Source organism: Kogia breviceps, chromosome X, assembly GCF_026419965.1.
Source record: "Kogia breviceps isolate mKogBre1 chromosome X, mKogBre1 haplotype 1, whole genome shotgun sequence".
Classification (NCBI taxonomy): domain Eukaryota; kingdom Metazoa; phylum Chordata; class Mammalia; order Artiodactyla; family Physeteridae; genus Kogia; species Kogia breviceps.
The window spans coordinates 125,960,813-125,983,344 of record NC_081330.1 but is presented as its reverse complement, the minus strand read 5'-3'; the positions used below and the strand labels follow the sequence as shown (position 1 = coordinate 125,983,344).

The 22,532-nt window shown below is 45.1% G+C and overlaps 1 protein-coding gene across 8 annotated transcripts; it reads left to right on the top strand.

Moving 5' to 3' along the window:
• Positions 1-6,308: 6,308 nt before the first annotated feature.
• Positions 6,309-21,429, top strand: MSL3 (MSL complex subunit 3). 8 transcript variants are annotated; one of them, XM_067022927.1, is made up of 14 exons: positions 6,310-6,563; positions 7,877-7,959; positions 8,361-8,456; positions 8,791-8,891; positions 9,397-9,482; positions 10,029-10,151; positions 10,728-10,888; positions 11,668-11,826; positions 13,276-13,538; positions 14,212-14,321; positions 17,824-17,923; positions 18,284-18,368; positions 20,734-20,834; positions 21,020-21,429. In XM_067022927.1, the coding sequence occupies exons 1-13, from the start codon at positions 6,462-6,464 to the stop codon at positions 20,831-20,833; spliced, it is 1,569 nt and encodes a 522-aa protein (XP_066879028.1). In that variant the 5' UTR covers positions 6,310-6,461; the 3' UTR covers position 20,834; positions 21,020-21,429. The 8 variants fall into 8 exon arrangements, with proteins under 8 accessions (XP_058906073.1, XP_066879028.1, XP_066879029.1 ...); XM_067022932.1 differs by lacking the exon at positions 6,310-6,563 and adding an exon at positions 6,754-6,921; XM_067022933.1 differs by lacking the exon at positions 6,310-6,563 and adding an exon at positions 6,784-7,224.
• The last annotated feature ends 1,103 nt before the right edge of the window (positions 21,430-22,532 follow it).

The window sequence follows — 22,532 nt, the reverse complement described above, 5'->3', positions numbered from 1 at the left end:
CCCCTCCCCACCCAGTTCCTGTCAGCAGCCCACTCCTAACCACTTCCGGTTTGGTGCTGCCCAATTCTAATTGATTTTTGTTCAAACTCTTAAGAGTTTTTAATATGCCTCAGTTTATGTTTTAACAGTTCTGGTGCCAGAACAGGGAACCAAAGGAGCCCCCAGGAGCACTGAGCAAACAAGCAGAGGTACCTGTGAAGCCCCTTGACCGGCTGCCTGCTCGCTGCCTCTGGAGGTGGGCGAGTCCCTCTCGGAGTCTGGATCCCAGCTCCGGCTTTTGCGTCCTGAGCTTTCAGACTTCGAGCCTTTCTTTCTCCGGACTGGGTCCAGAAACTGGCCAGAATCAGACTTGGGGTTTTTTTTGTTGGTTTTTTTTTTTTTTTTTTTTTTTTTTTTTTTTGCGGTACGCGGGCGTCTCACTGTCGCGGCCTCTCCCGTTGCGGAGCACAGGCTCCGGACGCGCAGGCTCAGCGGCCGTGGCTCACGGGCCCAGCCGCTCCGCGGCATGTGGGGTCCTCCTGGACCGGGGCATGAACCCGTGTCCCCTGCATCGGCAGGCGGACTCTCAACCACTGTGCCACCAGGGAAGCCCCAGAAGCAGACTTGTTATGACTTAGAAACCGAACCGAGTCCAGGGACAAACTGTGTCCAATTTAAAAACTACCAGGACAGACCGGATCCAAATGAGGTCCGATGATGAACTGGGTCCGACTTTGAAACTGGACCCGGTGCAGAACAAAGTGGTTCCGACTTAGAAACCGAAATGGTTCTGGGGACGGACTGGGTCCAACTTAGAAACCAGACCCGGTCCAGGACAGACTGGGTTTGACCTAGAAACCGGACTGGGTCCAGTATGAGGCCTCAGGTGAATAAAATTTTGTTTTAAGGTTAACCTTAACAAAGATAGTCTTGAATTACAGTGGCCACAGTGGAGAACTTTTAACCACCTGAGATAACCTTTTCCCTTACGGGGTGCCCTAGGGAAAAGGGGTCTCAGCCAGGCACTCACTATGAAGGGTAGAAGGAAAGTTATTTTTCCTCCTCTACAGTTTCTAGTGACCAGGATGGGACCCACTGGGACACCCCACTCACTCCGAATCCTGCAGACGGCATCCTGGGAAAACTGGCAGAAGCCTGGCCAAGGGTAAGAATTCTTACCAAGGTCAGCTCTCCAAAATCTGTGGAGCCTGGTGTAGAGACGAAGGGAAAATTTCACGTTGTCCCTTCCTTTCCAAGTTCACATTGGCTGGAAAACACATTGGTTATCGATCCTTTCCCTCCCAGGGAGAGCTGTGAGATATAAATGTTTTACCTGGTCTTCTCTAGGATTGCCAGAGGCATCGCATGAAATACAAACTCCAGGGAAGTCATTCTTATCAGGAAAAAAGAAGTGGTAGCAGCAGCTATTTGGAAATTGAGTGAATGAAAAATAAAACTTTTTTCCACTAGTATCAGTAAAATCTTTACTGATACTTTACATCTGAGCAGATAAACTTAACTTATTCCATCTGCCAGAAACACATTTTGGACCCAACCATTCTTTTATAAACTAGTGAATTTTGCATTATTGTATGTATCTCATGGCTAAAATTTTTAAACAAAAGCTATAAGACCTCTGCATCTGTCTGTATGTTTATGTATGTAAGTGATAAATTTGTGATATTCTTCTACCTTCTGATGGTACAGCCAAAATTAATTTGTAAAGAGCTCTATTTAATAGACTGAAAAAACAAACATTTATATAAATCAAGTGTATGCTAAGAAATGTAGAAACCAACTCAAGTGTTTTTCAAGTTCACATGATCCAGCATAAGCTTTGGTGAATGAAAGCTAGTTTCAGTCTGTTGGTTTAATTGAAACAGGCATGTCTTTAGAGTAATCAGTATTAAGTAGAATATTTTTATTCTACCAAGGTTAACTAAAGTCAAATATGTTTTTGCAATCTCTGTTACATAATTTGTCAGCAAGAACGGTAACTTAAGATGATGACTGGCTGTTCAATGTCTCATGAAATTTTCAAGAGTATTCTAAACAATTGTTAAGAACAAGTAAATTAAGGAGATGTCCGATAAAAATTTATAAATGTACTTTTCAACAATAATTATGCCTTTTGGTATATTTGCTTAAGAATAGTTTCCAAACTCTTTTTGGTAACTTAAAACCTTAAAATTGGATGAGATAAGTTAAATGAAGGCTAGTCATTGAACATCTAGATCATTTCCAAGTAAGATAAAATACTGCAACATTAATTACTGAACATAGATTTATCCACTTTTGGCTTTCTTTGGCAGAGGAACTAAAGATATTTGGTTCTATCAGTAAGTATATTTTGTGCCACATTGAAAAATTACTAAGAGGAAGAATATACTTCTAGAAAAGTGAAAGGTGAAAAGTATTTATAAATTTGCCAATCCACAGAATGCTAGTGTAACAAACAGTCCACACTGATTACTTCGTAGTTTTCACTAGGAATAAAGGATTCTAAAGGGTCAAGAATTCTAATAAATATATGTAATTAAAGCCAGTTAGAAATAATAAAGGTGAGAGGAAACAACTGTGTATCTGTAAACTGAACTGGATCCTGAGTTCTTCTAGTTTCCTCAAATATCTGGCTACAACTCTCCAAACTAATGTTTCCAATTTTCTCCCACTCTTCTGATTTGGAATCACTAAGAACGACTATCCTTGAACCTCCTTGGAAGCGACGATACCAGGTCCTTCTCACTACCCAGATCACAGCCAAATTTCAGGGAATTGAACCTGGGTACACATCCCCCAATTAAAAAGGGCTTCTCCAGAATCTTGGAACTGCACGCCAGCTGTAGATGTAAAATTAAAAGTAACTAGGGAAGTTCCTCCCCAGAAGCAGTTGGTATCTTAAAGTAAACAACTCTGCCAAGATCACAGATCAAGATCTTCATCTCCATTATGAAATCTTTATTCCTTTTGCCTTCTGGCTACTTGCATTTTCTCTCTGTTAATGCATGGAAAGACAATGCTCCTTAACTCTGACCACTATCACTGCATCTGCTGCTAAGGCCATAGCTACGCAACAGAAGTCCCGAGACTTTCTTGCTAAGGTGGTTTAGATAATACAGTTGCTTTAAAGAACTTGTTGGCTGAACAAGGAGGAGTCTGTGCCCTAGCAAATACGTCCTGCTGTACCCAGATCAATATCTCTGGTACTGGAGTAAATACAAGAAATTAGCAGATAAGCCACTTAGCTAAAACAGGTTGATGTCCCTTCAGGTACATTCTTTGATTTATCTGAAACCAATTGGTTTGATTCATGGGGGCCCTGGTTAAGGAGTATACTTCAGTCTCTTTGTATTATCTTCCTAATAGTCATCATTGTAGAGCCCCTGGTGTGCTACGTTCTCTCAATGGTCTTAAATGCATGTTCATAGCCATCAGCAGTATATCAGATGGTCTCACTGCACTTAGAGAAACAGAAACAAGATGAAAAAGGAGATAAACAGCAAAAACAATTCTTCCATGGATCTGACATCAAAACCTATGTGAGTTTCACAATGAGACAAGAACAATTTAACTCTGTTGGTGACCAAGAGTGGCGCTAATACCAAATTTTTGTTCAATCTCTCCCATATGAGAGGATGACCAAAAGGGGGGACTAGTCTAATTAATTAAACAAAGAGGCCATTAGACTGAGGTGGCTCTAATGCCTTGGCAGCCTAGGTAAGCAAACCAACATCTAAGCCTGTAAGTTCCTCAAGGTTATGCAATCAAAATGCTAAGGACAACCAATCACAAACAGCCAACTGGTCTTTATGCTATAGCCAATCAACACTTTCCTTACATCTGCCTTTTCTCTGTGAAAGCCTCTCCCTGAGCTCCTCGCAGTGTGGCACTCCTAACCACATCTGGTTTGGTGCTGCCAGATTCCAATCGATTTTTGCTCAAATAAACTCTTAAAATGTTTAATATCTTCAGTTTATTGTTTAACAAGAGCACTTCCACTCTGGAGCTTTTTCGGACACTCTCCCTCCTCCTAGGGAGACGTAAGCACTTGTGTCTGTTCTCTTCCGGGCCAGCTTTATCAGAGCACTCATGAGGCTTGCACTTGCTTGCATGCTCTGCCCCTCCTGAAATGTGTCCTCTTTGAGGCCAGGGGTAATATCTGTATCCTACTTTATGTGTCTAGCACCCAGCACACAGGAGGCTCAATAAATATTTGTTGAATGAATCGGGGACAAGGAGAAATGGTCAAGAAATGCCTAATGTTAATAGCAAGCCCTTACCCAGCACTTATGCCAAGTACTACACAAAGGCATATACACTGAATAGACTGATTTATTCCTAAAACAACACTGAGGTGGAAGCCACTATTGTCTTCACTTTAAATGTAAGAAAACTGCATCACAGAGAGACTAATCACTTGTCCAAGGTTACACTTGAACTAGGAAGTGACAAGTGTGGGACTGGATCCCAGAGCCCACCGTGTTCTTTACCTTTACCCGCAAGAGAAAAAGATGCTCCACCCACATTAGACATGGAGACCTCTCTGGTGGGTCCTAATCTGGATGAGGGCTGCAAGGGGTGTTCCCATTGGTGGGATTCGTAGCTTTTAGGATACTGAAGGCTTTTGCATTCTTGGGCTTTTTAGGGGGACGGGGAAAAAGACTTTGCTCAAGGACATCAGGGGTAGAAATGGAGAGAAACAAAAGAAAGCAGCCAAAGTTTTGCTGTGAAAGGCTAGAATCTGGAGAGGAAATCTCCATTCACCAGCAAGAAAAATAAAAACATTAATACTTGAGTTATGGCTTAACTATGACACGCAATTGCTTGTGCCCCAGAGTTCCCCCTGCCATTTACGGTGAACCCCATCGTCAAAATCTCATCCCTGATAAACCACAACCTGAAGAGGAATCATGACTCCAGTTCTGGCTTCTCCACTGTCTTATCCCAGACACAGGTCTTCCGTGGCTTCCCCCAACCTGTCCCTCCTCTGATAGCCCTTATTCTAGCCAATGGATCTAGCACTCACCCAACTCGTTATGCCAGAAAATCTGGAAGTCTTCCAAGATTCCTCCTTCACTTTCCACCTTCACATTCAATTGATCTCTGAGTTTTGTGGATTCTTTTTCATAAATCCATAATCTATCCAATCAATCAATCATTCGTCATTGTGTGCTAAGAGTGTGCAATGATGAACTCGATGATATTCCCTCCAGCCCTGCCTTCCCAAGCTTCAAGAAGCTGAGCATTTTAAAGAGGGCATTTTGCAAATGAACAGCCCTCCTACTGCAGAGTAGTAAATGCAAGAAATGGATAAACAGAGGGCTGGGGCGGGAGGAATCCCGGAGGGGTGTATTAGCATCTAGGGAAGCCTGAGGGGTTTTCTCTTGGCTGTGTCCAAAGTGAAGTCTGAAGGATGTATGTGTACCAGGAACCCAGTGAAGGCGGAGGCAAGTGCAAATTTCTGGAGTCAAGAACACAGCCCAGAGTGTGGAGGACTGGCAATTCACTACCACCCCAGAGCCTCAAAGCTGGTCTCCAGTTGGGTCCTAATTCAGCAACTACACTGCCTAAAGACTTTCCATTCCTCAAAAGAAAACAAACCCAGCACCATCTTTCCTGTCTGTAGAGGTTTGCCCTTCAAGAAGCGTCTCCCAGCATTTGTCATTCGTCCTGAGCATCCCCTCAGGTACCTGCTAGTACAACACCTCTCACCTGTAGGGAGTTTTCGGTGTACAGTATTGGAGAAGAGAGACCTTGAGGGAGCATCTCTGCGAGTTCTGGGGGTTGGAAAACCGTGGAACGACCTGGTAAGGACCCATCAGCCTCGCCGCCCACGGCTCACCCGCTGTCACTGGGAGCCTCCAGGCCTGCCACCTGCTTGTCCTGGCCCCGATATGTCCCAGTGCTTTATTCACTCTTCCACGACCCTTCGCCCCCCGCCCAAGGCCACTGCCCATCTAGACCCGACCCCAGCCCGACGTCCTCCCCGCGTGGCCACCGCGCTCTGCTAAGGTGGAGGATGCGGCGCGGCCAGGGAGCTCCCGGAAGGCAGCCGCCGGCCAGCTTCCCCACAGCCAGTGCACCCCCCAGACGGGCTCTCTCCTAGCGTCTCCCGTCCCCGGACCGGAGAGCGGGTGTCCGGCGCGAAGACCCCGTGGGCCCCGCCTCGGCCGCCTTTCCCAGGAGGGCGCGAAGGGCCGCTCTGCTGGCAGATCTCGGCCGCGGTCTCCCCACTCGCAGCCCGGCGGGGACTCGCAACGGCGCGCTCGATCGGGAGCGCGCGCGCCCGGCCGCTCCGAGGTCCGGCAGTGGCGCGAGGCGGGCAGAGGCGGGGCCGAGGGCGGGCTGGTCGCAGCCTCCGCCAGTCCCCGCTCCTTCCCCACTACCCCAGCAGAAGCGCGCCACCTCCCCGCCCCCACTCCCCTCCCCCACCGCGCGCGCTCCGCCCGCCCCGGAGCCTCGCCCTCCGCCACGATGAGCAAATGAGCGCGAGCGAGGGCATGAAATTTAAATTCCACTCAGGGGAGAAAGTGCTGTGCTTCGAGCCTGACCCCACCAAGGCGCGAGTGCTGTACGATGCCAAGGTGCCGCCGCGGAGGGACAGGGAGGAGGCGCGGGCCGGGGACCCCGGGACGGGAGGCGAATGCGGATGCGGGTGTGGACGGCGCCGCGGAGCGGGGGAAGTGGCGGGGCCCGGGTGCTCCCTGCTCGCGGTTCCTCGGCCTGCGCGGCGCCACACGGGCGACAGAGGGCGCTCGCAGGACACAGAGATGGGGAGTCGGGGCCCGGGTGCTTCCGCTTCCGTCCGGTGGCTGGGGTGCCCTGGCGCCCTCGGAGCCTGGTCTGCGACGTCGTTAGGCCGGGGAGCTGGCAGCGGGGGCGCATATCCAGGAGGTCGCTGGCACACAGCTCCTGCCTTCCGGTTAAACCGCCCCTCATCCTGTACGATCTAGTGCCGCGTGGGCTCCCGCGCCTCGCCCTTATCGACCCGGGCCAGATCCTAATCCATAGCGCCACAGTGCTGGCCGTAGACTGGCGACGTCGTGGCCCTGGGGCCCCAGTCGCTTCTAGGCTCGCCCCCTCCCGTAGGCCGCGACCCCCACCCCGAGGGCAAGGTTGCCCGGCTGTCATAGTCCTTCAGGGCCTTGCAGCATTTAGGTTTTCAATCTCCGTGTCGCACCCCGTGCCTGTCCACCTAAGTCTCCGGGGCTCGGGGGACGTTGAGCCACATCTGCAGCGACTAAGGTCTGAACGGCCAGAGGGAGTTGGCCTCGCACTCCGGGAGTTGGGGGCTAGCCCCGGGCCCCAGGTGTGTCTGGGAGGTGCTGCGCTTTGGGAGATTGCCCAAGCCTTCCGGGCTCTACTTTTTACTTTCGGACTTTGCCCCCGCTACCTCAGTCTCAGTTTTCTGTTTGCTGTGCTTCCTCCCTCCCCGCCTTGAGTGTCCCTAAGGGTGACACGCCCCATCATTTGCCCCAGGCGTTTTCCAGGGGACACCGCTGGGAGGGATGGCGTAAGCTGCGAGCCGAACTGGACCTGGACGCAGCGGAGCCCAGGAGACTACAACTCCCAAAGGTCTCTCGGCTGCAGCTCGCTTGTCTAGCCTGGACCCTTTTTAGTTAGTGACAGTTCGGCCGGCCAGTGGTTTCGGAAGCTGCACCCGTTCTCACACTCAGAGACCAATCGGGGTGGTTGGAGGGATGCTTCCTATTTTGAGGCATCCACTCAGGAAAAAAAATGGAATTGAAAGGAAAAATGTTTCAGTCCAGCTCTCTGTCTAAAAAAGGAGAGAATGCTTTCTTTTCTTTTACGAAAAGGTCTATGATCTAGTTTTCCTGATCCAGCTTCTAATATTCTCTATGCTGTGTCGTTTGTGGACGATATTTCCTGGTTTCAGATTGTCGATGTTATTGTTGGGAAAGACGAAAAAGGCAGAAAGATCCCAGAATATCTGATCCATTTTAATGGTTGGAACAGAAGGTGAGTGTACTTGTTAAACCGGACTGAAAATTGATCACCTCTGCACAGGAACATTGCAAACTTCTTTGTTAAGTTCTAGAAACACTCCTAGGAAAGTTTCATTTCCTGTTTTTGCTTTTTTAAAAAAAATCAAACCTTGCCTACTCTGAAGAATGATTATTTCTAAGTCGATTATATTTGGATTCTCTATGGGTAATTTTGGAAACCCCAGTTGCTTCTGCGTCTGAATGAGTTCCGTTTTCAGTTTATTTACATCTTTTTTGTGATTTTAAAATATTTAAATAGTTTTCTAAAATGTAAGTAATTCTGAGACACCTCTTCCTGTGAGGTGCTTTTAACATTTGTTTCATATCAAACTAAAATAATGAATTTTACATTCTTTTCCTTTTTCGTTTGATTAGCTGGGATAGATGGGCAGCTGAAGATCATGTCCTTCGTGACACCGATGAAAATCGGAGATTACAGCGTAAACTGGCAAGGAAAGCTGTAGCTCGCCTGTAAGAATCCAAAAAGCATATAAATGTTACTCAGTGTGTTTTCTTTTAGTGTTTAGAATTTTTATGGTATAAAAGTTTTAAAATCTGCTAAGCATGGTTTCTTAAGTAATTTTACATTTTTAAAGTGTGTTAGCGAATAGCGTTTCTACTTTTCGAAATAGCTGCTGTGCTTTCAGAGAGGTTATTGTGTAGTATTCTGAAGTGGAGATTACTAGCTATGTTTTAAAGCTTAATTATATCTTAGGTACTTAAGGATTACTGTTATTGTGTTTGGTTTTTTTTTCCTCAAGACCAATATCGGTCATCGTCAGCGTTTCAGTTGTGTCTGTTTCAGGAGAAGCACAGGAAGAAAGAGGAAGCGCTGCAGGTTGCCTGGTGTGGACTCTGTCTTAAAAAGCCTCCCTGCTGAAGAAAAAGATGAAAATGTTGAAAACTGTGAGTGGCTTGACTCATTTTCTCTGGTGAAAAGGAGTTTTACCTAGTTCTTTTATACCGCAGGATTGAGGGGGGAGATTCATTCGAATTATAGACAGAGAAACATTGTAAGCTCTTTACCTAAAACATTTGCCCCTTTTGTTTTTGACAATTAAAGTAGCAGTCAGTAAGTTTCTAATTAGACCTCATCAGTCTTGCACATATGCCCACTGCCTTCTCAGCCAGTGTCTGTATACGGACCCCTCAGAGGTGCATTCTCATGTTTTCTTCTTGGTACGTTGCTCCACTTACGAATGCGGCATCCCTTGACATTGATGTTATATTTTTTCAAAATAAATTTCTATTCTGAAAGGTACAGTAATTGTGTTCAGCGTTTAAAACTCATGCAGGATAGTAGTTTATTATGACCAGCAGTAGGACATGCGTGCCACCTTAAAGAATTGTAAACATAAGGGTTAGGGAAGTGTATAATGCAGGTTTGCCTGGTATTGTTTGTTTTACCTAGCAATAAGCAGTTCCTCTGATGACAGTAGTGAAGAAAAGGATGAAGAAATAAGTGAAGAAAGTGATATTGAAGAAAAGACTGAAGTGGTATAAAGTTTTTCTTGTAAAAACTCTTTGTCTTTGGCATATATCTTAGTGGTAAATTTCTAGTTGTGAAATGTTTTTTTAACCAAATATTGTGAAATTGTACTTCATATATATAAGGGAAAATAACCCTTAACCCTTACTTATAGTTACTGTAAGAACCTCTCCATGGCTCTTCGTACCCATAAAGTGTTTTCACAAATCATAGTTACCTCTTTCTTTCCAGTGAAAGTGTGAACTTTTCATAATGCCGACTAAGTATCAGAGTTTGGCATCTTCTGTTGGCCCGTCTACAAAGTTAACATGAATCCCACTGGTAAAGTGAAGTTGGGAAGAAGCAAAATAATCATTTGCAATGTGGTTAGTGGCCTAAAACAAGTTAACTTTTGGCTTTTAATATACTTTTCATTAGAACACTTGGCATCTTGACTGGTGTAACTGTCGAAGATTAACTGGGTTTGTTTCATTGTAGGCTGTCCTTATGTTAGTCCTTCTTTGGATATAGACTCTCTGTTTTAGGTAGCTAAAAATGGAATTGTGATATTGCAGAAGGAAGAACCAGAGCTGCACGCAAAAAAGGAAATGGAAGAAAGAACAATAACTATAGAAATCCCTGAAGTTCTGAAGAAGAAGCTTGAGGACGATTGTTACTATATCAACAGGAGGAAAAGGGTATACACGGATAACATATAAAACATGGATCTGTAATAGAGCTTTCATTTAGCTGTATTTTGCAACCTTAAAAAGTTGAGAACCTTGGAGGAATGAAATTCATATTTTAAGTTTTGTACTGAGTCGGGTTTTAAACTTCTCTGACAGTACTGTTCTGCTGATGAAAGTGTGCAGTCTTTTCCAGCCCTGGCTGCCCATTAGAATCTTCTAGGGAGCTTCGCAAAGTCCTGATGCCTGGGCTTCAACCAAGAGGTCAAGGTGAAATTGATTCTTGGTGTTGGGGGTGGCAGCTGTGGATATCTTAGAGGCTCCGCAGGTGGTTCTAATGGATCACTAAGCTGAGAATCACTGCTTGCATTTATTTTTTAAATTATTACTGTAATCTACACGGGGATATGATGAGTAGAAGAAAAAAGTCAAAGAGCTTCACAGCACATTTACTTAAAAAATTATCTTCAAACACAATTGGCTTTAGTTTTGAGCTTCAGAAGTGATGTAGACAAGACCACTGTTTCTTGGAATGTATGGTTTATACAAGGGGATGTATACATCAGATGTTTATATTTTTGTTAACAGTTAGTGAAACTTCCGTGCCAGACCAACATCATAACTATTTTGGAATCATACGTGAAGCATTTTGCTATCAATGCAGCCTTTTCAGCCAATGAGAGGCCTCGTCACCATCACGCCATGCCACACGCCAACATGAATGTGCATTATATCCCAGCAGAAAAGAAGTAAGTAGGGGAGGGATGGTTGGCGTTTCATGGTTCGCTTCGGGTATTAGAGAAGTGACTTCCATTCACAACAAGTAACATGTCTCTGTTTCAGTTATTATGAATTCATTTACTATAGCACTTGATGATTCACATAATAACCAGTTTAATTTCCAAATATTGTCCCTTTTTCGGAATGTTCAGTAACTCGTTAGGTATGTGGTGTGGATCCATTGAGTATATGCACTGCCTCAGCACCTGGAGTTTTTTTCAGTGATGTAATTTAGGGAGATAACTCTTTTTTTTTTCCCTGAGAAGTACCAGAATGGGGGATGAGAATGTTATCGAGGCGTGTTTACAAACAGGGCTTTATCCTAGTCTGAGTAATTGTCCTCATAGCTTGCCTTGCCACATGACCCAGCAGGAGTAGAATCAGGCAAGTAGATTGTTCAAGGTTCAACAGGTGTGTGAGTTCATCAGGACCGCCCCCTTCAGCTCCCGGTGACTGGGGTCCGTCCACCTTCTGCAGCACAGACTGCTTGGGCTCCTTGTGTGGCACTGGGCATATTCATTTGTGTTCAGTGTGGTAACGTGAAATTACTTATTGCACTTTATATTACAGATCTGCGTTCCCGTTTAATTCTTTATTATTAGCATCTACAGACTGACTTTGTTTTTTACGCACATAGGTGTAGTATATAGCATTTAAAACTCTTCCTTCTTAAAATGTGCAGTTTCATTGTGACATTTTGGAAAGTTCTATTATTTTATTGCATCTCTACTCTCTTTAATCCTTCCAGCGTTGACCTTTGTAAGGAGATGGTGGATGGATTGAGAATAACCTTTGATTACACTCTCCCATTGGTTCTGCTCTATCCATATGAACAAGTTCAGTATAAAAAGGTGACTTCGTCCAAATTTTTTCTTCCGATTAAGGAAAGTACCACAAACGCTAATAGGTAAGTTAACTTGCGGTTCAACCATCACATATCAGCAATGAAATAGCTAAATCTGTTTTCGAAGGGTTCCATTGGATGCTGTGGGGCCAGCACGTTTGAAGGAGGGAGTAAATTGCAAAGCGCCGGTACTGGGGTTTTCTTTTTTCCTGGGTAAGCTAAGTCATCATTCACTTGCAAATGGCTCTAAAAGGTTTTACCAAGTGAAGATTTCAGTGTAGAGAAGTTGGCTCTTGTGTAGCCATCGCGTGCTTTCCAAAGACAGTGGCGTGAAGAGAGCACGGCCTGGGAAAGGTAGATGCGGGTTTGAATTGGACTACCTCACGTATAGGTTGTGTCACTTGGGGAGGTGTCTTTTGAGTGTCTTGCTTTTGCCTCTGTACGGTGGAAAGAACATTTGCTTCTGTAGGTAGTTATTAAATGAGGCCGTTCATGCAGGGCTGGCCACCTTCGCCCTTCAGGTAAGGTTGGTTTCCCTCCCAGTCTGCTGTGTCACCACTTTGTTCCCTCAGTTGACCAAGCATTTCCAAATATCTATTCTTTGCGGGGGTAGAAAGTCCCCCAACCTGAGTCTATGCCTACCTCTGTGTAAGCTACTTCCCTCTCTCCCCGAGGCCTGTCTTCCTGAGAGAGCGGTCTGTTCTCGTGATTTCCCCTCATTCATCGCTTCTTGCCTGTTGACCGTCTGCCTTTGTCTCCCTCCCCCACCCCATCCCTTTCCTTCCCGGGTCCTGTCTCCTGTTTGTCTGCCTCATGACCGTCTCTCCTCAGCCTGCCTCCCTTCCCCATTGGTTCCACCCCATTGGAGAGGCCTGTATGACTCACTGGGGACCTGTGTTGATGTCCCCATGTGCCCTCCTCCAAACCTCGAGGTTCCCAGTGTCTGGGGTGGACTGTGTGTTTCCACGAAATTTAGCCGATGTTTGGGGGTGTTTCTAGTCTCACCGGTAGTTACACTGTGATGCGATAATGTGGTATTCTTATTCTCTGCACCAGGGTTTCTCAACCTTGGCTCTACTGATGTTTTGAACTGTATCATCTTTTGTGCTGGGACCGTCCTGTGCATTGTAGGATGTTGAGCAGCCTCCCTGGGCTCTACCCACTAGATCCCAGTGGCACTTTCCCCGTTGTGACAATCAAAACTGTCTCCAAAAGGTGTCAGTGTCCCCCCGGCAGAGTGGAATCGCTCCCAGTTGAGAACCACTGATCTAAGACAAGTATAAAAGGACATCACGATCTTTAACGCCAGTGTGCCTTGAGGAATTATGATTTAATAGGTGTAGTTACTTTTTAAGAAAATATTTGTTTGGGCACAACTGGAAGTTTCTAAGCCTCCCGGAGTGGAGTGGAGGGTGTGTTTGCTGTCTGAAAGAAGACATTGAAGAACCCGTCCCGGTTTCACAGCGATTCTGTGGGCCAGGCATGTGTGACATTCTCCCCTTTCTTCCGTAGGAACCAGGAGGAGCTCTCTCCAAGCCCACCTTTGTTGAATCCATCCACACCACAGTCCACAGAGAGCCAGCCGACCACAGGGGAGCCAGCCACCCCCAAAAGGCGCAAAGCCGAGCCGGAAGCCTTGCAGTCTCTGAGGCGGTCCACCCGCCACTCCGCCAATTGCGACAGGCTGTCGGAGAGCAGCGCCTCGCCCCAGCCCAAGCGCCGGCAGCAGGACGCGTCTGCCAGCATGCCCAAGCTGTTCCTGCACCTGGAAAAGAGTAGGTCCGCTCCCCCGTGCAGGAGGGCTGCGCCGGGGAGAGCTCATGTGCTCTTCGTGCCTCTGCAAGGAGTCCAGCCGGCAGGAGGGGCTGGGGCAGAGCAGGATGCGCACAGGCTCACATCCAGATTCGCCTGCTCGGGCTCGGGGAATTTGACTCAGGAGTTCGGCCCGCCCGAGGCTCAGGAGGCGTCTTCCCTAACCTACCATCAGCTATAGCTAAGGGAAGGGAGCCCCCCACGCCTTCAGCTGTGCAGCGTGGATCCTTGGCGCCGACCAGTTTAGGGCTGGCTCACAAGTCTGGTAGCAGTCCCTCCCCTCAACCCTAATCTGCCGTACGGGGCAACCCCCAGTTATTTCCCGTGCCTATGGATTTGCCTCTTCTGGGCGTGTATTCATATCAGTAGAATCGTACTGTATGTGGCCTTCTGCCTGTGGCTTCTTTCACTTACCATAATGTTTTCAAGGTTCACCGCGTAGCACATCTCAGTACTTGACTCCTTTGCTTTGCTTTTTTCCCCGCCAAATAACGTTCCAGGTATTGTCTTCGTTAGGGAAGTCTTATTGTTAAAGATTAATGACGTCTCTGCTGCTTGTAAACGTCTTCCGGCAATCTTTTAATTCCGGAGCTGTGTGATTTACAAGTGAATAATTAACATCTTTTCCTCTTGAAGAGACACCCGTTCATAGCAGATCGTCCTCACCTGTTCCTCTGACCCCTAGCAAGGAAGGGAGTGCGGTGTTTGCTGGCTTTGAAGGCAGAAGAACTAATGAAATAAATGAGGTAAAGAGTCCGTGCCTGCTGCTGCCCAGCGAGGCCTTCCTTCTGTGGTTGCTGAAATCCTGCAGAAGGAAGCCGGGTTTTCTTAGAAGCAGCGTTATGTGATTCTTGCTGGGGATAGTAACAGAATCGTTCATACGATTGTAACACTGTATTTGTGGTTTCTAAAATGAGACAATGGTTAGCATCCCAGCCCTACACTTAACATTCGTCTTTTATTTCAAATAAGTACAAGTATTGAAGTGTGAGTATTTTCATGTTATGGAACAGTTATCAGCACATTTTTTTCTGCCAAAGGCCAGATAGGAAATATTTTAAACCTTGCGGGCCATACAGTTGCTGTTGAGACTCCCCAACTCCAAAGCAGCCATAGGCACTCTGTAAGTGACTGAGTGTGCTGTGGTCCAATGAAACTTTATTTATGGATGCTGAAATTTGAATATCGGGTAATTTGTGTCTGTTATGAAATATTATTCCACTTTTGGCATTTTCTCAATCATTGAAAAATACAAAACCCATCCTCGGGACTTCCCTGGTGGCGCGGTGGTTAAGAATCCGCCGGCCTATGCAGGGGACACGGGTTCGCTCCCTGGTCCGGGAAGATCCCACATGCCACGGAGCCACTAAGCCCGTGCGCCGCAACTACTGAAGCCCGCGTGCCTAGAGCCCGTGCTCCGCAACAAGAGAAGCCACAATGAGAAGCCCGCGCACCACAACAGAAGAGCAGCCCCCGCTCTCCGCAACTGGAGAAAGCCCGTGCGCAGCAACGAAGACCCAATGCAGCCAAACATAAATAAATAGATAGATAAATAAATATTTTTTTAAAACCATTCTCAACAGTAGTATTATCATCATCCCTTTGAGGGCATGCTATATGCCAGCACTGTGCCAGGCGCTTGACCTAAATTACCTCAAATTCTCGAGAACAGCCTCACCACCAGAGTTCCATTTTATGGATGGGAAGATTTCAATTTAAAACTGTTTTTAAGGCCACTTAACTGAGGTACGTAGTGAGTGTTTCAGGAGTTCAGGAGGTGTCTTAGTCCACTGGGATATTCTGTGGCTCTCACCTAGGAGGTGGGATATTTCTTGTTTCTGTGCCTAGGGAAGGATGGCTTTACTAGGAAGAATATTCGATGACAGGGTTGTGCCCCAGCCTGAAAGCGGTGTGGATAGTTCGCAAACGAATGAGCGTACTGTGTGCCTCCAGAATTCATTCATGCACGCTAGTAAGTGAATTTCGCATGGCCTTCATATGTCGTGAAGTATTATTCATTTGATTTTTTAAAACCCATTAAAAACATAACCGTTCTTAGCACAAGGGTGTTGGATTTGGCCCAAGGGCTGTAAGTTGGCTGACCCCTGCTAGAAAACCCAATTTGTGTTACAGGGATGTTGAGGGAAGATTTAGGAAATTCCTAGTGCAAGCAGTCCCTGACTTTCCATTTTTCAGACAAGAGGGCTCTGCAAGTGTTATTATTTAAGGGGACTCATGTTTGTTCTAGAAGACATCTGAATATTGAGGCACGGCCATTCCTAATCTGGTCACTGGTGCAAGGCCACCATCTAGTGGTTATAGGTAGAGCTGCAAGCTCTAGTGAAAAAGTAGGATTTCGACTAGTCAGTGGTTGGAGTTGGGCAGACTCTCAATGATTCGTGAGACCTTAGTGCATTCCCCCTCCGTAAGTGCCTATATTGCAGTATGTTTTCCTCAGGGCTCTGCATCCTGACCACCCGAGACTCACTCTCCCAATGACGTTCGCTGCCCCACCACATGGGGAGGGTCTGGACTCACATTCCTGCTTGAGATCACAGGTGGTTCCCGTGCACACCCCAGTTAAGAATCCTCCACTAGAAACCCGTTATTTTCCCCCATAATGCACCTTTGATAAATAGGAGGTGATTCACTGCACTGAGATGCAAAATTGAGTGAGGTAGACTGGCTTGCTAACTAACCAAATGAGCTGCTTTTGCACACGTGCACTTCATGCCTCCAGTGAGCTCAGACTCCCCTATGTTCACTTTGAGTCTCATTGTTGAAAACGGTTCCCGAGCTTCAGCTGTGTGCACCACGGGGATAGTATAAAGGTGCTGAAACTTACTCCTACCCTGAGCCTTGTACGGCACAGAAGGGTGGGGTCGGTGAGGCAAGGGCTGAAGCCCAGACATTCTGCATGGAGTCATATGGAACCGTGGTGGTACTCGTTAACTTCTACAATTTCATTTGATTAAATTGACTTCACGAGCCTTTCTCGGGTCGTTTTGGCATCCTTCCGCTTTGTCTTGTAGAGGGTTTCCTTTGACGCTACTATTTCCAGATTAAACTTAACAGATCTCAAAAAGCAAAACAGCAACTCAGGAGAAGCGTTCTATAATTTGCTGAAGTATTTCTGTGGAAGCTCATCAGAGAGTTTTGAAATTCAACTCTGACTTTAACAAAAGCCCCAAATCCACCCACAGTTCTGAAATTCAAAGTGAAGGAAAAGAAATCAGTTACCAGGGTTGAAGTCTTTTTTCACTTGATTCAATGGATGAAATTAGGTTCCAAAGTGAATCTAACATGGCAGAAAATTAGAGAACCTTGAAACAATGGTAACATTACTCAAAACATCTTCGGGTCACTTTTTATTGCTTCAATGTCTAATACAGCAGAATTTTCAGTAAAGGAAAAGGGGCAAAATGACCAAAACAGTTACAGTTAATTTATAGATAGTAGCTATTGACAATTAGAAAATCACATATTTCCCTAATCTAATTTTAAATCTTCCTTCCTCATTTTATTTATTTTTATAAGTTTGTGTTATTTGATATAGTGGCATATTTTTTTTAATTTATTTTATTTATTTATTTTTGGCTGCGTTGGGTCTTCGTTGCTGCACACGGGCTTTCTCTAGTTGCAGCGAGCGGGGGCTACTCTTCGTTGCGGTGCATGGGCTTCTCATTGTGGTGGCTTCTCTAGTTGCAGAGCATGGACTCTAGGTATGCGGGCTTCAGTGGTTATGACTCGTGGGCTCTAGAGCGCAGGCTCAGTAGTTGTGGCACACGGGCTTAGTGGCTCCACAGCATGTGGGATCTTCCTGGACCAGGGCTCGAACCCGTGTCCCCTGCATTGGCAGGCGGATTCTTAACCACTGTGCCACCAGGGAAGCCCGAGTGGCATATTTTTTTCCTCGTCACACAATGTGTCATAATTTTTAGGTGATTAGAAGTGTCTCCATGTTGCCAAGGAAGGTGGTATAGCTTTAGAACCTCTACACTGGTTTCTTGTCATTGTTTTGTTCCACATTTGGTTTCCTCCCATTTTCTGGTCCAGTTGTGAGGCAGCTCCAGAGGTGCCAGAGGGATGGGAAGCTTGGGTGTAGAAATGTGACACTTGATGGGTGATGTCTTTCTGCTCTCCTGAGAATGTCAGTGTGTATGTTTCTGCCAGGATTCCAGATGTTCAGATCTGTTGGTAATGGAGTGTTAAGTTATAACAACAAAGCCTTCAATCTGCTTTTCCCAGGTCCTCTCCTGGAAACTTGTACCCGACAGTTACCCCCCAGGTGACCAGCCACCTCCACCCTCCTACATTTATGGAGCGCAACACCTGCTGCGATTGTTCGGTAAGAAATCCTGATCCCTGCTTTCTTCTTTCTCTTTTATATTTTCTTTTTTGATTTTAACACTTATAAGCTTATGTACATCTTGTGGTAATTTTGGGGTCTAAGAAAAGTCATTAAATGTTGGTCTCAAAAAAAAAACACCGAATGAATCTTAAATTTCATAAAAATTGTGTTTGTAATGTTTGTACTACTACTCTGTTTTTGTGTTCAGTAAGAGTTTTGGTGTTGTTTGGCAACATAGATGTTAATTTCAATTCGAATAAAGACACATGGGGAGCCAGAGGATACCTGAGTGTGTCCTCCTCATTGCCAGATTCTGCCGATTGATTGTAAATGGTTTTGCTTTTATTTTTAATGCAGTGAAACTTCCAGAAATCCTTGGAAAGATGTCCTTTTCTGAGAAGAATCTGAAGGCTTTACTGAAGCACTTTGATCTCTTTCTGAGGTATTGTTATTACTTTCTCAGAACTTGCTGTGCCACCTTATATATGACTTTTCTGAACTTGTCTTCAGCAGATGTGGAAGCTAGCTCTGTGGTATTTTAAATGGTAGCAGTATTACCCAAGTATGGTTGGTTCTAACAGTAATTGTAACATGGGGGTTTGGGGCTATTTTTTTTTCATAGTTTATCTGGTTTCTAAGTGAAGGGTGTTCATTGTACGGAGGTAAAATTTTTTGGTGTCACTAGAAGAGTCCAGCTGGATAACCATGTGAATAGAAAATTAATTTTCTAAAGAAGTGACTGAGTTTGATAATAATTTAATTCTATGTATTTTATTCAGGAGTACCCTAAGTATGTGACTTTTCTTTGTTGCATGTATATAAACTAACTTAAATTTACAGGTCTGATTTTGGTGTCTGTTTTGGAGGTAAGATAAATGTGCTGATAGTTTGTGAGTTCGGAGAAAGGTATTGTTTCCTTCACTTGACAGAGCCAGTCATTTTATTAGTGTCAGATCATTTGCCCCGAGGCTCTCTCCCCTCCCCCGCATCTGGGGCTGTGGACCCCAGCCTCCGTTATGCCTGTGGCCCAACTCTCCCACCCAGGTGTCTATTGACCAGTTCCTCTTGGCATTCAAGGCTGGTTGCCACTCTGCCTCACCCAGCTTGTCATATCTCCCTGAGCTGTTTCTTGATTCTCTTTAAAGGGGGTACCTTTTCCTTGTATTTAGTTCCCAGTCTGCAAGAGCTAATCAAGTAGGATTTAGCAGAGTGGAGACCACTCCAGCCAGAGAAATGGGTCTTGGAGTTTATAAAAGATATTTGTGTGGGTATTTTGAATAAAGCATCCAATGAGTGGAATTAGACTTTATAACATTTTATTAGAAACAAGTTTCAAAAACGCTCCCTTCCCCTCCAGCCTCCCCCTGAAAAAAAACCCACAACTCTGTTTGGCATCAACATTTCGTTAAGCTGAAATCAAATAATGCCAAAATGAGACAACTGCAAGTTAGCATAGGAGAGCCTGCTAATTTTGAGGTATGCCCAATACGAAATAGAAATCAGGGTTCTAGGAGGTAACTTAGAAAGATTTACAGATAAATATAGTACGGTTGACCCTTGAACAACACGGGTTTGAACTGCACAGATCGACTTACGTGCGGATTTTTAAGAATAGTAAATACTATAGTACTACGTGATCCATGTGGTTGGTTGAGTCTAGGAATTTGGAAGAACAGTGGATATGGAGGGCCCAACTGTAGTTATACAGGGATTTTCAACTGTGTAGAGGGTCGGTGCCCCTAAGCCACACATTGTTCAAGGGTCAGCTGTCATGGGTTTTGAAAATGTATCCAAAGATGTCAATGAGAGAATCAATGGATCAGTAATTGCTGTAGGAAGGCAGCTACTCTCAAAGAAGAAAGAGTTACCTCTCAAATGAATTTTGATGTGGTTTTTACTGAAGAAGCGATTGCAGAGGTTTATCATTATCTTTTGAGGAATTTGAACAGGTGGGAAGAGGCAGGGGAAACAAACACGGGCCTCATTACTTAGCTTACTAGCTAATGTGGCCCATGTGAGAATGTTTTAGCCATTCATGGTGAAATATTTGATACTGCAGAGTCAAGGTAGTATCTCTGTGTTGCAGATTCTTGAGTGGCTGCATTTTAACATCCATCCATAGTCAGGCATAAGTCAGTCTTGCTTACCTATTTAAATGGTGGAACTGCAGCACCTTTTGGCATGGCAAATTGGGACACAAAATGCTCTTCACTAATTAAACCATTCCGTTTGTATTTAACTTAGGCCATGTAAGTACTGTGAATTTCTCAGGTGACATTTATTGAGTTTATAATTTATTTTTTTATAGTTTGTTTTTTAAAAGAGAAAAATGTGGGACTTCCGTGGTCAAGTGGCTAAGACTCCATGCTCCCAGGGCAGGGGGCCCGGGTTCGATCCCTGGTCAGGGAACCGCATGCCACAACTAAAGATCTGCGAGCCTCAACTAAGACCTGGTGCAGCCAAATATAAATAAGTAAATAAAGAAATGAGGAAAATGTAGAAATAGTCACGAGGCCTTTTTGCACAGAAGTGATTATATAATCAAGACTGCCACCTAGTGGAGTTTAGGTTTTATTTCTGTTTGTACACTTGATAGTGAAAGGATTCCAATGAAATAGTCATGAACGTCGAAGCCAGATATGTGCAATGAAAGGAATCAGTATGTAGACATCAAGATTATATTCAGTGGTTTTTTTTCTATCTCACGCGGGAAAGAGTGAAATGTTAGAGTGGTTGGAAGTTAAAATTTTGCTTCTTTGTATTTGGCCTTTGTTGTGGTGGTCATAAGGGCTGTTTTCTTTTTCCAGGTTTTTAGCAGAATACCATGATGACTTTTTCCCAGAGTCTGCCTACGTCGCTGCCTGTGAGGCGCACTACAGCACGAAGAACCCCAGGGCGATTTATTAAGGTTTTGATGGTTCTGGAAGAACAGCTTCTCTGTCTAGCTTTGCGCTCTCGGTTCCCAGTAAAGAACTAGGGAGTTGGTGGGCCTTCCTTACAGGCAGAGCGAATGCGACACCCGCCTTGGGTGTGTGTGTCAGAGGCGGGCCCATTTGTTTGAGTTGCTTATTTACCGTAGTTATTTCTGTTAAGGATTACTTCCTGGGTACCTGAACGGCCTCCAACACGTGACCCTTGCCACGGTACATGTCATCTGTGACGGCAGGAAAAGAGCAGCTGTGTTCACAGCGAAATGTTCACGAAAGTGTGCGTAGGTTGGGCTGTTGCAGTAGACGGAGTCACTTGTTAGCAATAACCACGTTTTTTAGTTATTCGTTAGCATTAAACAAAATTGTTTTGCAAACCGTTTTCATTCTTGTGATGAGGCTGAGCAACAAAACGTTAGTTTCGCTTGGAGACCGAGAAGTAGTCCCAGAATATTTTAGAGGGAGTTGATATTGATGGCAAAAGGAAATTTGCAGCTGTACATTTGCTTGTTACAGTTCCTTTCCTATGAAACCTTATTTTTGGTGATCTAAATAAAGCATTGCCTGAACGTTTGAGATTTTTTAGCTACACTTGGTTGTGTAATGTTATAGTTCCCTTTCTGTATTATTTTGGGTGATCTCAAATAAATCATTGCCCATCTTGTTGGAAAGAACCAAGAGAGAGTTTTCACTCTGGTCTTGTCCTCTTTCTTCATTGTAGAAAAACAGTAAAGTAACTTTGATTCGTAACTTTTTTGTGTTTTATTTTGTTTTCCCTTTGTGACTTTTTGTTTGTTTGGGGTTTTTTTGTGTTTGTTTTTTTTTTTGCGGTACGCAGGCCTCTCACTGTTGTGGCCTCTCCCGTTGCGGAGCGCAGGCTCAGCGGCCACGGCTCACGGGCCCAGCCGCTCCGCGGCACGTGGGATCCTCCCGGACCGGGGCACGAACCCGTGTCTCCCGCATCGGCAGGCGGACTTTCAACCACTGCGCCACCCAGGGAAGCCCCCCTTTGTGACTTTTTTATTAAGGACTTTTGTTTTCCTTTCCTTCCTCGCTGTCTTATTGCCCCACTCTGGGCTGGTTTGGGGCCAACATATTTTTTCTCTTCCATCATTACCAGCTGTTGGTCTCTGAAGTCATCCTTCTAATCCTCACCTAAGTCTCTCACATGCCTGCCCTTTCCCCCAGGATATTTTAGAAAGTTCCAGCTCTGTTTGAGGGATGCCAGTACCATACAAGCCTTGAACATAGCATCTGCATTTTCTCGTAGCTCAGTTTAGTTGACCTTAATTTCCAAAGATCACTGGACATGAACGACAAGAGCCACAGGGAGTTTCAAAAGCTAAGTGGTTCCATCAAAGAGACTTCTGTATACACTGACCCGTGAGAATCAGAACCTCGAGGTCGAGTAATGTCATCTTAGTGCACATAGTTGCTAAGTAAACGTCAGGTTTTGGCTTCTAACCTGGAGTAGCATTTGGGTACATGCTAGGTTTCATCTCCGTTTGGTTTATGCAATGCTTGTTTAAATCTGGTGCACCTGCAGTATGCTCTGAATTGTTGCAAAAGTTAAATCAGTAATTATTCATGGCCTGGAAAAGAAAAGAAATGTTCTCTTATAAGAATCTACTTGTTAAATGTCCCCAATAAAATGAACATAGACTGTCTCTTGGAACATT